Here is a 19,510-nt window from a genome sequence, read left to right on the forward strand (position 1 = left end):
TAGCGCACGCCTTGTCGTGGTGTACTACAGTATGTAGAGGTTTTATTTAAATACCTGAGTCATCCTAGGTTCATGTCTAACAAATTAACAACACTGGTAACGGTTTACCCTCTGTAAGCACTTGTGTTTATTCATTCAGAATTAAGCTGATGTTTACACAGGCACGTTACTACCAGAATCCCAATGCCAGTGTTGCCCTCCAATCTGACACGACAAGTACATTTATTCCAATACAACATATTTTCATGAATGTGCTTACCAGATTTACGTGTTTCCATTTTTGTTGATGAAACGGTTTTACAATGTAACTTTTCTGCATAATATCTGGTTGCACAGGGCTATCTGCTAATTAGGATTCGAGGCTTAGAATGGAGTGTCAGTGTCAATCCATCAGTTGGTATACATATTCATTCCTTTTCCGTGGCTGAATAACAAGGCAAAATTTTTTATTTAATTTTGTTTCCGAGACAAATATTTCGGACTTGACATTTTCAAGAAACAATAATGGCGAAACTTTATGAGTTCTTAAACTTCAGTCTGTATTTCCAATTGTATGTCATGCAACTGACGTATAATGCTCATGTTTTGGTCATGAAATAAAATCTGTTTTAACGGTCCTCCACGTGTCTGCTTAACACGTGAGTATGGTCTCTACAACATACCATTGTGTGACTTTTCAAAGCAGCCTGAATGCATTTTGCAGTAATGTTAATATCAGTAATGACTTAACATTATGTTTCGGATTGATATGCGTGGGAAATCAATTTAATATTGTCTTTATGTATCTTTATAATACGCTAAAACACATACATGCCGTTAGTTAGCAAGACACTTCTTGAATGCTTCTATATTTAATTAGATATAATGGATTTCGCGTATTTGATATGACGTATATATTGTGGACGTTCTTATGATGTAGTATTTGATAGCACAGCTGTATGTTAGCATGTTTTAAAGAGTTTATAAAGTATCTTTAATTTGATTTAAAATTTATTACATTCTTTCTTAATTACCCATTCTGTAGAGACAGAAATAAAAACCATTTTATAAGTCTTCGTTATATTACACATATATACACAGCAAGGATGTATAATTATACAACGATATCTTCTTGTTGATATCATGACGATATTGTCTGTATAATGATCTCCCCTATTTCCCTATACGGTATGAAGTTGGACCTTTTCGATGCTCGGCGATGTACCTCTCTGTTTCATTGTTGTTTACCGTGTTCCCATTTATATACGCGACATTACTCACCGGGATCAACAAATATTCCCATGGCGAGTGTATTCGATGAAAAAAGTGACGCTAACTCTGCCGGAACACCTGGTCGTATTATTCTGGTACTTTTTCAGAAGTCTCTGTGTAAGTCTTTTGCTCATATTTTGACTAGTTTTATTGAATTATAGTGTGGACAATTTTTTTCTGTTGACTTTATGGTATTTACTTTGTTGTTGTTCTTGTTGTTGTTGTATTTTCACTGCACTTTCCCTTTGTTTTCATTTCATAAAAATTTTAAAAAATCCCTATGCGAGGCACCTAAATACCTTCTGTTTTGCGTGATGAAGATGAAGGATGGTTTGTTCACTTTCAGGATTTCTTCTAAATATATGTATTTTTATTTCAGCGCTTTCTGAATTTTCATCTATTATACTCGTTAGTCTGACTTATGGTTGGCTCTAATTAGGAAGACGTGACTTTACGTGGACTCGAATGAAATAAAAGATTATAATCCTGTCTATTTTGTTAAACTTTACCAAGGACGTCGATGTTTATATTCTTCTAGATGTAACTTTTCATTAATTGTGACTTGACATTATTGTTTTGTCTTCATATTTATTCTGTTGTGTTTTTGTGTTTTGCACAGGATTTTGCAGGGCAGTCGTATTTTAGGGAGTTTCATTATATTAGTTTAAAAAAACTAAGCGTTTGCCGATTGGTCATACACAGGACATCAGAATATGAAAAAAGCATTGCCAATTAAGCTTCTGATACTTAATCTGTTAATGCAAGCATTCTAGATTGGGAACGAAATGTGTACCTTTAACAAATAGATGATGTTATCGGGAGCACCTGTCACTGTTCACTGTGATGGACACCAAAACCCAGCCGACAGATGTCCCTTACGTCTTCATGTTTACAAAAGGCGCTGCAGCAGGGATTACATATTCCTGTGTCAGCTTGGTGGAAAGAAATGCAACGCACGTGCATGATTAATGAAGTTTTGTGTTGAATAATGTAGTTGTATGTTTGAAGCGTCCTTTCTCGCCGTCATGATGCTGTTATATATTGCTCCGTGTAGTCTACATCGGTCGGGCCTGGGTCACACAGCCCTCGATTTTACTGAAAATAGCAAACTTGTAATGTTAGACACAACCAATTGGAGCGGGTTACCTAGTGACTAAAGATAAAACAAAGACTTGTTCTAAAGTATTTGACATTCCTAAACAGCAGGCTCTATTCTGATCAGCAATTGTTGACCACTTGTTGAATTTTCATTGATTTCTTAATTTTTTGTTTTTCTTTTGACAAAGTATGTTGTTATCCGCTACTTGTTTTTTTATGAATAATTCTTCTTACCACGGATGTGATAAGTGGAAGTCGTAAATGTCACTTTTGGTCCTGACTTCTTTACAAATACACGTTAGTTTGTATGATATGAGTGGTGTAAGAAGAATAATGCGTCGAGGGAAAAAAATCATCACTGTCAGACCTTATCTCTTCCTGGATTGACGTTACATATAATCAGGCCTCAATGTTAGTCGTGGGAAGACCGAAATCGGTTACATGATTGGAGTTTATATCCTTAAGACCTTTTCTAGTGAAAGGAGACTAGTTATGATTATTTTCCTTTCTGACCCTGGTATATTTAAGTACATTTCGCAACTAATGACGATCAAATGATTCTGGCATTCCGGTGGTTCCAAGTACAGTCGTCTGATAATGGTGGAAGATTAGACACGGAGAGACCTGTTCCTGTAAACGGTTGATTTGTCTTGAGTTAATTCGTCCAAGTTGCCTACATTATGTTCTAAATATATAATTTCAGTAAATATATCACTTAAATAACCACTGAGTTGTGTCCCCTTCTTTTGCCAGTTGAGCTGAACCTAAACCTAGAAGGGTTGATCATACGCAGCGTTTATGCTCTCGGAACATGTTATTAAATAATGTGTTAATCTACCTCCCCATATAGATTTTGAATTTCTTTCGATCTCATTGCATTTTCTTCAGTCGCCTCCTTGGTATAACATTTAGGCCTTGAGCATCATTGACGATGCTGTTTAATTCGTTGTTCGGCTCTAATGTAGTGATCTAAATTTGTACGAAAAGGTGCTATTTACTATTTTGATATTGACGAGCAAATCATTTTATCATAATTTTCGCTCTAAACTTTCTCACGAAGCTTGAGCGTTCTTTTCATTTAATTGTCCGTCTAATGACCCCACTATTTCCAATTTGAGGCAGACGATGCTTACATTGTCTGAGCACCTTTTCAATACTATTCATTTAAATATACCTTAAACTATTCCAAAATCATTTTCTTTCGTCATATATTTTCAATTTGTTCCAATTATTCCCTTCTTCCATCGTATTTGAAGAATACTTGCAATTTAGATTTACATCGATGCTATATATTTCAAATATTTTTATGCAATGAATAGGTCCGTATCACAAATGTTTTAAAACAAATTTTGCTGTCTGTCGGAAGGAGAACGTAGGCGTTGAAGATATTATGAAATCTATGATAACAAGCGTTGGATATGTGTTTGTGTTGACATTTTACATAAGGGGTATTTCTTTAATCTAGATGGTATTTACAGTGTAGATGCATTCTTGATCTCGATACCAAAATATACGTATACAATATACTTTGTAGTTTTACGAAGGTCGTTCAAGTTTTTTTTTTTTTTTTTTTTTGTTATTCAAATTCAGATAGATTTTCGTAGGCTGTTCGAGTAAATAAACTTACTTAAAACTACTTGCTGTATTTAACAATGACGGTAAATACCTGCATTTCAGCACGTACATTAATTCTACATAGCTGTGGAACTATATTTCAAAGTAACTATCTTGAGGCGCGTAATCAGGCACAATTCAGCGTAACGACAACTTGAGGTAAAGTCTTAAAAGACCTTAGAAACTTCGATAGTCTTCATTGTTGCAGGATAGATAGAATAAATGATCATGATCATGAAATATATATTCAGTGTTATAAAACATAATCTGCATCTTAGCTCACCACTATTGGCTTTCTTCACCCTCTCCAAAATACTGCTTATTTTTTAACCACTGACCATGCATTCTGTATGTGTTTGAAGTGAGATCTGATATAAAAATATAACTGCTGAACGGTCATCAAATAGGATACATTTATTGTCAATATGAATGCAATTTGAATGACAGGTAAGTAATTTTGAGGTTCTCTTGGACGTCATTTTATTTATCTGCCAATGATATTGCATTCATAGTGGCAATAAGTACAATTATACGATCGTTAAATTGTTAGGTTTGAAGACGATATGTCAGATAATACGTGAACAGTTCATATGTATGTAAATTAAATTATTCAAAATTGTGTTCTCTTAGACATATATCTATATAGTTATTGTCATCTGTTATAATTTAATCTACTACACATTGTCGGTGTTGTTAATACATTACCTGATTACACAAGGTATGACCTAAACTCAATCTAGGCAGTTCGCATGAAGCTCAGGTTATACTGATCTTGTGTAAAACCCTGTTGATTTATTGTGTAAAATTACTTAATCAACAGTTTCATTTTATTTTGGTATAAATGCACCACTCTTGGTCTACTAGAGGAGATAAGAAGAGAAGAGCGGAGGCCAGATTGGAGAGAAGGTGTTTTGCGTTGGCGGAACACCCGCTCGCTCGGGTTTTTGCCCGAGAAAGTACAACATCTACATATGATATTTTACAAGTTTTTATTATATTCGTATCCATTTGAACAATAGGGTATTCATCAAATGTCATATATATATATATATATATATATATATATTTCATATATGAAATGTTCCCATATATATATATATTTTCATCAAGAAATAATTAATAATATTCTGTAACGTACACCACAGTGGTAATACAATTACCAGCTGTGATATTTTCACCACAGATACTACTACATGGTTGGTGAAATGTGCGTGAAAATATCAAAAACTTTTCACCGTAAAAATAATAAATATCCGAGAATAATTTATATTTGATTACTGCATACGTGCTGTCATTTCTGGGTTGGTTTACGAGGGAGGCCGTGTGAAGACAGACATTAGCCTTTAAATTCATCTTGTTTGGGTTGCGCAGACAAAATCATTGATGTTCTTTGACAGGCTTCTGGGAAGTAGCCTTTATACATTGGATCAAAGACAGAGTGACACTTTGATAAACGCAGTCCGTTCACACCAGTGGTTTTGAAACTGATGGCTTGGAATACATACTTTATATTTTTTTATGATTTCAAAAGCGTTAGTATAGCATCCTCTTTTATATATGCATCTTAACACACAGGTAATTAGTATACTCTTCTATCAAAAGCTATTACATAAATGCAGCAGATGAAACTGTTTAGTTCTTTTCGGAGGGGCTATAAACACATTACCCATATAATCAAGGCTAATTTTGATATGACAGTTGCATTTTCAAGCACATACTTTTTTCTTGGAGTTCTCAGAAACATTTCTTTGTGTAAAGCAGTGATTGAAACGTTTGGTGTCCGGAGCATAGCTTTGTTTGCATTCATACGAAGACGATGTACAATGTACCAAAATAATGGCCCGTAACCACTTAATTACAAAGTTATTGCCCTTTGATAAAATTTCGTGGCTGGAGCACAGCTGTGATTTAAAATGGTGCCTATGAAAAACACAGCTTATTTTAGTAGGTACAATAAAAAAAGTTTCAAGGCTTATACTCTTTGAACCCTTCAAAATATTCATAAACACACATACCATTACAATCAGTGCTTTTAGCTGACATGAACATCAAGTCTGCGACTGGGTGAAATATTCCATTTCTTTCATAGTAGAATTGATATACGCTCTTCTTTCCTCTTCCAACGTTTACGTACTAGCATTTGTTTTAAAGATATGTGTTATTATTATAACCAAATGCAATACTCAAAAACAGGAAAGGTATCAAGTAAAGTTATAAGTGAGAACCAATCAGCAGTTCTACTAATACTTCTATCATTATTTAGCTGTGATTTGTGTAGTTCTAAAATAGATGTTATTCTTTGGCGTGTCTTCTGTACAGCCTTCAGAATTGAATATAGTAGACTCTGTTAGTTTGTATTTAGTCATCAAAGTTTGCTGTAAACTGAGGGACGTTTTAATACAATCAAATACATAACATATGTTTTTTGTGTTATTTTGAAATCATTCAATATGTAGACCCATGAAGCATCACTGATAAGTCATACAATGACTACTTTATTTATCTTTCAATTGGTGTTTATACGCACTATTTACTTGTGTGTCTTTTGTACAATCTTAGCCTTTGCTAGTTGTTGATTAGTAATTCGGTAAGTAAATGAAGGTAAATTAAGAAGAAAGAATGCTTAAAGCAGTGATGTTTAACCGTTAAGTTTGTTGAATTATAGCAGTGTATGTGTACGTATTTGCTACGTCCCATAGAAATGTATTCTTTATCGCCTACTATCAGGCATAACATTAGAAATAGCATTTACGTTCAGTACGAAACAAACATGACACATTAGTGTCATTGCAACCATTTGCATTTTTTTCTGTCTCATTTTATCGAATTGCATTTTAATATTTTATTGACATTGATGAATTTGTTTGACTCGAATAGCACGAAATTGCCATTTCTCTTGAACTTCATGTTGCTGAACATAGATAGTAATGAGTATACTTATTAATGATATTGTCTGACGTATAATTTACTTTATATTTAGATAATGATTGATGTGTAAATGACTTGTACTCTTGTCGTATGCCTGTTTAATTTTCGAAGTTCCATTATGTGTTAATATTAATGCTAAAACCCCAGAAAGACTACATCACGTCAGTAACGTTAATATATTGTGCTTGGGTGACTTTGTGTGTGATTTACTAGAAATTTTTCGCGTGTTTATACCGCTTAAAATAGCGTGATTCAATAATGTACCCCATAACTGTTGCATTCTTAATGAAATACCGGTTTGTATCGATTTAAGTAATGAATTACGATGTGTGTCATTAAGGAGACGTTTTAAATTTAAAACTAATACCATCATCAACAGATCAGTAATGATATATTTAATACTAGCGTCAATTTAAGGTGCTGACGATTGATATCTGTAGGTTCTAGACGCAGAAGTGGCGGAATGAAAACGTAACGCTGGAAATAATCGATTAGTATATTTCTATATATTTTTGGTTTTCATCAGTAACCTGTCACTTTACCGAGACCGTCATTCATCTTATATACCAATATAACAATACTTGTCAGTTTTAGTAATTGAAATCTTAACATCAAATTTTTCTTTCGTTATGTATCCGGTGCTCCATCGTGCCCATTACCCGCCGTGAAGTCATATGTTTTTCCTTCTAAATTTTCTGACAATGGTTGTGTATCCTGTTTGATAGCGTCTATCACTATGACAGTATATGAAATTCCGCATTAAGTTTAATATCTCAAGAACTTCAAAAAATGGTATTTACTTGTGCAAAATGTACTCATTGAAAAGTTTGTTTTTTTGGTATTAATACAGGCCTGGTTTGTTGATAAATACGAATTTAATTAATCAATATCACTGATAACTACAGTTCATTTTAAAATATAACAGCTAAAGGTCGTGTACGTGACCAATTTGGAGTCATTTTACACATTCTGAATGTGATTGCGTTTCCCATCTGTGCTGCCAGTTACGAGCCCACTCTTGGTATCCCTTAATGCCATATACCTATAGAACACACTCCTATTTGCCCCAGAATGTCAGGGAAAACGATAGGTGATACTCTCTTAAAATGGATTACAATTAAGTGTTTCATTGTTATGACTCCAATTTATACAGGGTAGTCTAAATAGTGCGTGAGTTTCCACGTACAGCAACAAGACCTAGCACAAATTTATTATGACGTTACGTGATGGTAACATTCTTTGCAGTGATGGAGGTTATCTGACTTAAACAACATAGTATTACTACAGGCCTGGTTTGTTGATGCATTAGAAATGTTTAACAACATATGGGAGACAGGTGCTGCTCCATACAGTTTACTTTAAATTCGCAACATTGATTTCTGCCCGCCGAACTGTAATGTAGTTTATAAAAGGTATTTTAAGGTGAATGAAATAACAAAAAATGTCTATTTAGCAATGGAGCAGAGAATAATTACCCTGGAAAGATAGACCTTTATGCTTTTTTAATGTACTTTCAATCATTAGGGAGTGTCGATTTGCGTTACAAGTTGTTAATAGTATTGGTCGTAAGTTTGCTTCACAATGCGGCTTTTGCCTTGCCATAGGTGTTCGAGTATATTTTATATCTAGTATAAAACATATAGCCCCTGGGATATCGACTTCAAAAGAGTTAACGAAACAAATATCATGACTGTAACTGTATAAATCACTGAAAAAGAGTGATAGTGTCTGTAGTATGCCGGTGACCATTAATTCTGATTGTCTGGTACTCTTTTTGAAAATAATAATGAATAATTAATGAAAATGCACGTAACGGATTTCAATCCGTGTTCACTTGAAGATGATTGCACTTTTCCATCTCGTTTTATGTTGATGTTTTCTAATGTGTGCGTTATTTGTAGGTTTTAAGCAGTAGCTATTATTGTAGTGCAATATATCGGTATTTGTACTTTTCGATTTAAAACAGTCTCGCTTTAGTCAGAACTGATGATGAAAGGTTATTCGAAGTTTGCAGCCGTTCGTTGACTTCGCACGTAACAGCTAACCGTTTTTATTTGCAAATTGTTCTTCAATTCAATTTATTCTTTTTTTTATGAAAAAAAATATAATCTCTTACCAACGCGAGCATTGACAAATTATCACTTGTGATGTGAGCGGTACATTGATTTCTAGAAAAAGTTTTGCTATATTGAAAACAGTTTTCCTTCCCTGGTATAACAATATTATCAACATATTTGAGATCAGTAAGAAAGCTTTTGTTCCATGAAATGTTTTTTTTCGAATTTATATTACAGTATTGATCCAGTATAAGTGTACTGAAAAAATAATCCCTTTTTCAGTGAAATTGGGTCGTTGTGTTTCTTATTCAATTAGAATCTCAATCTTCCTAAAGCAAGTATGTATTATTTTTCTTCAACGTCCTTAAAGATATTATGATAATAGGAAGTAGAAAGTTCGAAAGTGTAGGTTATGCTCAGCTTAGCTCTTTTGTTTCCTGGTCCCTTCGAAAGATTTTTTTCATGGACCGATAACGTGTTCGGTGCTATGGCGAACCTTAGTTTGGAAAGGCGAAACTTTGAAAATTATTTTCAAAAAATCATGCGAAATACGAGAGTATACATGTACTAAAGATTACATTTCGCACGTATTTTGATGAGCATTGGTAGGCTAAGGCAATCATTGAAAGGCAAAGGTTAGCCCTATTTTGATGAAATGGCAATTAAAGCCATATTTCTGTAGGGAATAAGTTTAACGCTGCGGGGTATTGATATCATTATGTTATAATTCATGTGTTAAGAAATTAAAATACATCATGTGCATACAATATAATTATATAATGTCATTATGCTTTCTATTTCTGGTCATAAACAGACCGTTTTAGATTTATTGCATTTTTACAATTTTCGTTTGGATTTAAATTTGTCTGAAGAGTTCTACTACATTAAGTACAACTGTTGCCTTTCTTGAAGCGAAATGCTGTCGTTCGTTCTATGATGCTATGATACTTAATATATCCAGGGGAAACAATAAAACCACATCAACAAAACAAAATTTCTAACTTTAAATGTAATTAAGGAATTATAGATGCTCTTCTGGTAACATGTAGACAAAATTTGTTTACGACTATTTTTTTGCGGGGGTGGGGGATGATGTCTTGGCATGAAGTTCTGCATCCATCGTGTTGCATCCTATTGAGTAGCATCGCTTTCTATCGCGACCTTTAGTTTTATTGTATTAAATATAAACAATTTTTCACGTCAGCCAAGTATTTCACTGAAAATATATTTTGTTCTTGAAAACTTTAACTCTGAAGTTGGGTTGTAGAGATGATGCAGATAAATTTATATCGCACTAGTCGTTCACTTGGACGATTTCTGCCTAATTAAGATCCTTTAGTATTTATTTCGGTGTTTCAATATGATTTACAGCCTGAGGGCACTGTCACGTCGGGATACTGTGTGCGAATCAACACCGGTGCCCCTCTTCCCGTGGGGGCAGATGCTGTGATACAGGTCGAGGATACTCTGTTGGAACGATATACGGACGACGGACGTACAGAGCTTGAAATTAAGATTATGAAACCTCCTTCAGTAGGGCAAGATATCAGGTGAGTCGCCAACAACAATTGTGATATATCATAAACATAAATTTGGAGTTAAAGTTATTTAGTTTACCAACAGTTCGTCTATCAATGTACATATTTTGAATAGAAAACCGATTTTGATTTGCCTATTAGGTTTTAGAATTTAGGCCCTTATCATCCCTGACAAGCATGTATAATGCAGTTTAATTCATCATTTGGATCTTCTGTTCCTAAATTTAAATTCGTATTGAATTGTGTTGTGATTTAAGATTTAAAGTGGCGGACACTGGTGTTTTTAAGACCTATTGCCATCATGATTTGTCCGTCATAGTGCGTCGTTAACATTTCACATATTCGACTTCTTCTCAAGAACCACTGAATGGATTTTGACCAAACTTGGCACAAAGCATCCCCATGAGAAGCCGCTTCAAGTTTACGAAGAAAAAGGGCATGGCCTCAATAGGGGCCCCAGGAGGGGGGACAAAGGGGTAAAATTAGGTAAATCTTTAAAAATCTTCTTCGCATGAACCAACAGTCAGATTAAGTTCATATTTGTTATGGCAAGGTCTACAAAGTTTGCCAGTGGATAGATTTTGACCAAACTTGGCACAAAGCCGCTTCAAGTTTGCGAAGATAAAGGACGTGGACCCAATAGGGGCCCCAGGAGGGGGAAAATTGGGGTAAAATTAGGTAAATCTTTAAAAATCTTCTTCGCATGAACCAACAGTCAGATTAACCACTGGGTTGATCATCTCTAAACTTGAAACGAATGTTCTTCACAAGGTCCTGGCAAGTGTTTTAACTTTTTGGGGCGATTCAAAATCCAAGATGGCCATCCTGGCCTCTGTTTGGCTAAGACATTTTGGACTTCCTCTCAAGAACCACTGGGTGGATCATGTTCAAACTTGGTACAGATGTTTTACATACGGTCCTGCACAAGTGTTGTTACATTTTTGCAACATTTTAAAATCCCCAGATTATTGAAATATATTCCTCAGGTGACCGTTAAGGCCCCTTGGGCCTCTTGTTGTTTATCTTCCCGGGGTTTGCGGTAACCGTCATTCCATATTTTGATCTCCACATTCGACGCATGTACTTGAAGTTCATTCGAAATATCAGATACATGAACATTTCGGAATTTATTGAAAAATTGAAAAATATTTTCCGTCGCGAGTCCAAGAAAAATAAAACAGTTGTATAATGCAGATTTATTCATAATATTGCTCTACTGTATCAAATTATAAATTTGTAATTGAAGGTTCTATTTGCTTGTGTGTCTTTTGTACAATTTTGGGATCACACACCTTCGACCAGCACAGTGTATGGATTGTTCATCGTTTGCTGTTCGTCTTTTAACATTTAAAAATGATACAAAATCATTTTATATTTTGCCAATATCTAGCATTGGTAACTCATTGCGCCGAAGTAGAAACAAGGAGTACTTTCTAAAGAGTTTGTTTGCAACGTTTACTGAAACTTTGACATTCGCGGCAAAATTCAAATATTTGATGCCATGATATCGAACTTCAAAGTTTTGATATATCTTCAGAGACAGGACCTTCACTTGTGATATTTTCATATTACAACCGTCTTGAAGGCAATCACGATGATATTATAATGATTTAACTACTTAATTAGTATCTTCAATACTGACTTGGGCTGCGTCCGCAATTTCTCCTTCACGAGACATTCGGAAAAATCGGACATTCAAGACGATGACCTTGAAGTCATCCTGATCATTATGTTGTCACTTCTTAAAAATTGGAATATGTATCCAGACGTGATGAGTATGCTTTAAGGATGATCTTAACTCAACTTTCAGTGTTCCTATCACATTGTCTTCCAGGATAGTTCTCTCAGACGCTTCGACTGCACAGAACTACACAGAAAATACCTGCATGTCAATAGAATCATAACCAAACTCAAATTCAATAACATTGGTGCAAAATAGAAACAAACGAAAGACTAACACAGATGCTTCATATGTTCCCAAATCAGACAATAGTGAACAGGAACGTAACAAACAGGTATACTATAGGTCAAACAACTTCATGTCGCATAAGGAAATTACATTATAACGACCGGAATACGAAACAGCTAACAGCGTATTCTCATTAACTTTGGAAGTTTTTCACTTTTCAAAAAAAAAAAAAAAAAAAAGCCAATGCTTTTCAATTTCAAACTGTAGTTTATTTTGTCCAATGTTGTGTACAAACCTTTGAGTTTTAGTAGGATTTACTGATTGATTGTTTATCAATGCTTCCTTTGATCTTATTTGTTGCCCTTTGGTACTAATTTTTAGAGTAGTTGGAAGATGCGTTTGGCCAATTTACGTGGAACCCTAAAGTTTAGACTAGATGACTTTTATATTTGGTTTCAGTTTGATACAACAAAGATCAAACTAGAAACCTGAATGACTCGTTTTGATTAAATAACATTTGGATGGTTGTCGGAAGTGACACAAATGACTGCCATCATGTGACGCTGGTTGTCAGGGAAAAAAGAATAGAAAAGAACAAAATGATTATTGAGTATTCAATTATTTGGAAAAAGATTGCGACTTTCGTAATCACAGACCCCTGTTTTGTATCTGTTGTTTGGATAATTGATTCCTCAACCAAGGCGAAAATGTGATTTATTAATACTAAAAGGATTTTTGAAAAGATCACTGCTATCTGTTTTTCCAACCTCGTAAGGATGGTTCACAGCAAAATCAATATGGGCACCAGTAACCATTATTTAGTCCAATATTTAGTAAATTGGTGGTGTCATGTTCAGTATCAATGAGTTAGGTATAGACCTTCCTAGTTGTCCTTTGTAGCGTACTTCAATGAAATATATTTGACTTTTAGAGGCCGCGTTGGCGGAGTGGTTAAGGCGTCTGACCGTCATTATCACTAGCCCTCCACCTCAGGGTCACGGGTTAGAGGCCAACGTGGGACAGTCACCAAATACTTGCCGCAGGTCGGTGGCTTTCCTCCACTGCCCAAACCTGCCACGTCCTTAAATGACAGTGGTTGTTAATAGAACATGATGGAACATTAAACTTAATCAAATAAATTTGATTTTTTTTTGCAATTGCTACCGTTAGGATAATAAACTGAAATAAAATTCAACTCTTCCGCATATTAATATAAAACTTTCAATGATTTGTAGACCAATGGGATCGGATATTGCTAAGGGTGAAAAGGTGCTTTGTAAGGGACAAAAATTAAGCCCCTCGGAGTTAGGCCTACTAGCAACTGTAGGCGTTACCCACGTGCCATGCTTCAAGCAGCCTGTTGTCGGGGTCATGTCAACTGGGAATGAGGTAAGTAAATACTTCATTTACTTATACTTACATATTAAGAAATAAATGTAACTGATTTTTAGCAGTAAAATCAAGGATATCATAATAGGCAAAATAAATATTTTGAAATAGACTTGTTGCAAATGTGTGTTTGATTTATTTTTGAACCTACTGTATCTAACTTTGAAATAAACGTTATTATTCACTTGTGTGTCTTTCTATGCAATGTTACATAATGTATAGATATTTTCAATGTTGTCACACAATGTTAAAGGGTAGTCTATGTGATGCTCTCGTTATACCAAATGAACAAAATATTTACGTATAAACAGTTTAATATAATCATTATGTATTTGTGATGAAAATTTGTAACTGACCAGCTACTGGAACCGGACGAGGCGTTGAGGGAGGGGAAGATTCGAGACAGCAATAGGACCACCCTCATAGCTCAGCTGCAGGAACATAATTTTCCCGTCCTTGACCTTGGCGTTGCCAAAGACAGGTACATTGTAACCTTTAAAAAGTTAGGCATGAATAATGTAATCGAGACGGAATATTTCATTACGAATTGTTAGTAATAAAATTGTTTTACCACATCATGATACTCGACCTGTCCGTCTGTCCGACAACTGGTCAGCAGTCAAGGGGCTACTTGGTATTCTAAATACATTTCAGCTATAAAGTTAATAGGCTGTATGGGTGTGTTCTAAACAATATTTGAACATAGATTTACCGATTAGTTATGTAAGTATAGAATAGACTATTAATTATCATATATAAGAATACTACGTATCTACTGTTACCACGCACTGGTAATTAAAAGAATTAAATACGTAAATGATATGTTTATTTTCATTGTATTTTCCTTTGCTGGTAACGTGCTAAAGCATGTCGGAAAATTGTGAAAGAAATTATTGGGTAACATTTGTTTTGTCAACTTACAAACAAAAATCGCTTAATATGTACAAATTATTGTTATATTTTCAACTAGTTGTCGGGTTTGAAAACCGAATGATGATATATGTACTGCAATGTATATATGCAACAACTTTAATTCAAGAGGGTAATTACTGAACAAGCACACAGTTGAACAAGCACACAGTTGAGTTGATTAATTTAAATGACATATCCGTACAATGACATTTTCCTTGTTAATTGCTGTTTATAGTGCCTTACTGAATGTTGACCAGGTGAAATGTATAAACAGAAACATTTGCGTCAATATTATCATTTTGTGTTAATTTGTCATGCAGGAATTTGTCAACGCTTGCTTGCTGACTTAGTTTATTAACCAGGTGTTGATCACACCAGTTTTAGCTCGCCTTAGTAGGATCACTAATGGTGTCACCCCGGCTTCGGCATAGCTTGTAAACTTATATCTCTGTGTTAGATATATGTGAAGAATTTGACGCAAGTGTTAAAAGACATCGGGCTATGCTTATCTTGTGTGTCGTTTGTACAATCTTTAAGATAGCAGGTGGTAGACAAGTCCCCGAGGTATGCCGTAATCTGCTTGCCACATTTTAATTTACTCGAATAGTGGCACGGTTCAGAATATACGCTGTTCTAAAATCATGATATATGAAAATTACGAAATGTATCTGATTATTTAGCTGCTGCACCTCCTCATCTAGATTTTGACTATCCTTTCGATCGCTTGGATTTCCTTAGTCGCCTATTTGGCTTCAAAATTTAGGCCCTTATCATCACTGGCAAGACTTATAAGGACGAAACAGATATATGATGCAGTTGAATTCATTGTTTGCCTCTACTGAATCAAACTCTAAATTATTAAAAGTTGCTATTCACTTGTGTATCTTTTGTACAATTTGCATCCGGTCTTGGTAAACGTTATCATGGATTCAAACAGCTAACACACATATACTTGGCATTTATTGTGCATGTAAGGTGTTCACCTCATTCAACAGGTCATGCACTCTTGTTTCATATTGTATCATGTGCCTTTGTATGCAGATGGCAATGAGGACATATGGTAGTTGTATGAACTGAATATCTGGCTTTGCATGATATGAGATCATCCGACTGGCCAATTGAGCTATAGGGATACCGTGGTGTCTGTCGTTTGTCGTCTGCAACTTTTGCTTCAGAACGCTACTATTCATGACTAAGAGTACTTTGACCAAATTTAGTCAGAAGCATCATTAGGGGATTGGGAACATTTTTATATAAATGGCGTGTCCCGGCCTTCCAGGACCTGAGGGACAGGATTCAAAAGGTAAATAAGCTCTTTAAAATCATTAAAAAGGGGCGTTAAATAAAAGAAATAAAGCAAATGCTTTAAAATCCTACTCCTCCTGTAGGAATGATTGAATTTTGCCTAAATTTGATCTGAAGCATGTTTGGATGAATGGGAATCAATTTTTTTTATAAACGGTGGATCTCGACCCCCTGGGGCGGTGTCCATTAGGAGAAATTGAGCAAATTTTAAAAATTGCTACTCCTCTTGTAAGAATGACTGGATTTTGCCAAATTTGGTCTGAAGCATCTTTACGTGAAGAAAATCCATTTTGTTAAAATATTGGATTTCCGCCCCCTTGGGTGTGAAGGGCGGCGTTAAGTAAAAAGAATAGAGCAAATGATTTAGAATCCTATTCCTCCCGTCGGAATTATAGGGTTTTGTCCAAATTTGGTCTGAATTGTTTTTGTTAAGGGGAATCAATTTTGTATAAATTGAGCAAATTCTATAAAAGCCTACTCCTCCTGTAGGAATGATTTACTTTTTTATCAATTTTTTTGCCTTAAACATGTTTGGGTTAAGGGAAATCATTAATATAAAGGATTGATCTCGATCCTCTGGGGCGGTATTGGTAGGGCCCAATAGGGAAAATAGAGCAACTTACTTAAAATCCTACTACTCCTGTAGGAATGAATGGATTTTTGCCCAACTCAGGTTTTGGTGAAGGGAAATCAAATTTACATAAAATGTGGATCTTGGCCTCAAAGGGCAGGAAGGGGGGAGCTATGTAATTGTAGGAATTAACCCTTGGGTGTTGCACACCTCAATGGCCATTATTTCTGGTGCATATTTTTGATACAGTTGAGATAACAACCTGATAACCATATAAACTCTTACTGGGAATCAAAACAGAAAGATAGCAATAATATACAAATTTACCTGGTCTTGCCCAAATCAAAGAGGTTAAGTGATTGAGCTGTAATTTGGAAATATTTGAAATACCAACCTATAGGCATGTTTAACATTGCTGGACTTTTAAGTTCCAGGTAAGCCATACAGGTCCTATGGACCTCTTGTTTTCTTATATACATTGCAGCACTTGTCTTTATATTCCAAATCTTCTCCTTTTCAATAGCTTAGCGTACCCGTTTTTTATGTCCTTTATGTTTTTAACTTCACGTTACCTAATCAGCTAGATCATAATTATGCAGAAGCACACACATCATCCCCCTTCCCGCTTATGCCAGTAAGAAAAATACTGTCTTTCAGAAAATTAAGGAAATGTTCGCCTTGAATGGTTGTTGTCTAGTATTCATCTAAAGTAATATTATTAACTGTGTTGTAACAGAATTAATTTTATTTGGTGATCGGAATCAGTAGATCGTATCTTAAGTGTGTGAGACAGCGGTCTATCTGGGAGATGTCTCATACATACAAACACCACCAGTGAGTCATGAGAACAAATATAAAAGGATTTGATAATTATTACAGTCATCGCTTTTTGTGTATTTTAATCGACAAGTCTGTCTAATCACATATTACATGCGGTATTATCATTTAAAGTGATGACTATATGTACCAGATTAGAATTAATCATCGGTTCTATATTAGGATAGCATTACAGTTCTGAAATGGGTTTAGTAGTGAACATTTTAACATTACGTAAGTTTATGTTATGTAGTAGTGTCTCATTACCGTCTGTATCAGTCACTTGTGAACGCCTTCTATGTTAGTCATCGAGCGAACCGGCTTGTTAGGCGTGAAAGAGTAATTATCATCAAATATTGACCATTTTACAATGATGTTTCGACAAATAGAAGTTTTCGATAGAATGTGCAAAGTAATCGAATTGCTATCTTTATGGAAGTCAATCCCTTCGTTGTTAGAGATTGAGAAAATGTAATCGGATACCAGTCTTTTGAGAGTTGTCTGTAATTATTAATATGTAAAGAGTTTATGTCGCCATCGAGAAGGTGACAAATTAAACATGGAGAGAAAACTACAGAAACTTATTATTTCAGATACGTTATTGGTTCGGTTTTCCTCTTAACAATTTACAACGGACAATGGATTTCCGCAAATTTGGATTCAATCAGTTTAAGTAACAAACATCTTGAAATTATATCCCACCCACAACAACCACACATCCGCATGTTGTTGTCTGATATGGGCAAGCGATAGTGTAAACGAAGTCAGAATATTTTTTAATAATCATCTTGCGATGGTTACAAAAAGATAGACTGATTTAATGCATGTGATACAGGCACTGTATATAATATACATTTTGTGCTTTGAACAGGATGGTGATATAACGTTTCTCGTTTGAAAATATAAACAAGATTAGGACCTGGGATTTAGTACATTACACATCGCCTAAGTATAAGCAATGTATACACCAAGTTTCCTAATCCTTGTTTATCTGTGGACAAAATTATGTTCTGAAAACGAAAGGACGGACGGACATGGCGGCGATTATATACCCGAAATTTTTCGGAGAGCATGGAAATATATCTAAATGCTCTCATTTGAGAACGTGATATGACTTGCTTGTATTTAGTAGATTTACCTGGCGGATTATGTCGATGAAGCAGTTGGAGTAGAAAATGTTTTGCTCTTCCGGAACACCTGGTCTTATTTTCCTTGTACTTTTTAAGAGGTTCTCCCTATAGACATTTTAATTTTTATTCATGTTTGTCCTCGTGTTATTGATTTTGAGTTTGGATAATGATCATCTTGACATGTTGATATTTCGTTTTTTTTTTTTGTTGGTTTTTTCTGACCCTGTATGCAGAAGAACCATTATTGAAATCTAACTGAGTCATCTAACTCTCTCGTGTGCACCTTTCATTATAACCATTTGCGCAATTGCAGGTGAGTTGATATCTTTATGGGGAGTGAAGATATACTCATCTCTCTTTACACTGAATGATGAGGTGGTGGTCATACCTTAGAATGAGATTACTCGCCACAATTAGGTATAACTGGCAAAGTTCAACGCAACAGGTCATGTGATTGACATCTCCAGTCTGTAATGATAACGAGGTCGACATGTTAGTTTACAGATTACAACTCACTGAAATCCGTAAATGAAATTCATAGAAAAATATTCTACGAGTACCCGTACGTATCTGTCCATAATTAAGGCCAGGAACGATAACTGTTGTTTTATTAGAGGATGCAAGAGAGAAGACAGTGTTTAGTATAAAAACAACAAAGGAATGACTGACATGTGTAACAAAATCTTAATTAAAACTCAGAGGCGATTACAGAGGAAGATATAAACAAAGGAAAGATATTTACACTAGTACTCATGAAAACGTACAAGGAGATTAAGATAAGGTGTTCTGAAAGGTTGGGCGTCTTTTAGTTCATTTAAAAATATAAACTTTGAGCTTGATGCGCACTTGTCAAAAAATAAATACTTATAATTATTTAGATAATGAAATAAAAAAAAAACTAGAAAATAAAAACTGGTTTAATAAGACATTAATATTCTGTTCTGCGAGTTGAGCACATATGTGAGTTTCAAATATTAGCATCACATTTATAT

At 34.9% G+C, this 19,510-nt stretch overlaps 1 protein-coding gene across 1 annotated transcript in view; it reads left to right on the top strand.

Annotated features, from left to right (window-relative positions):
- LOC132554072 (gephyrin-like) overlaps nucleotides 1–19,510 on the top strand; it is an 89,751-nt gene that overhangs the window by 40,817 nt on the left and 29,424 nt on the right. Inside the window, exons 12-14 of the mRNA XM_060218370.1 lie at nucleotides 10,320–10,498; nucleotides 13,631–13,784; nucleotides 14,144–14,265. Coding sequence (XP_060074353.1) covers nucleotides 10,320–10,498; nucleotides 13,631–13,784; nucleotides 14,144–14,265 — 455 coding nt within the window. The remainder of the gene's footprint in view (nucleotides 1–10,319; nucleotides 10,499–13,630; nucleotides 13,785–14,143; nucleotides 14,266–19,510) is intronic.

This window comes from Ylistrum balloti, unplaced genomic scaffold, assembly GCF_031769215.1.
Source record: "Ylistrum balloti isolate Yb309-2 unplaced genomic scaffold, AGI_CSIRO_Ybal_v1 Utg370376, whole genome shotgun sequence".
NCBI lineage: Eukaryota > Metazoa > Mollusca > Bivalvia > Pectinida > Pectinidae > Ylistrum > Ylistrum balloti.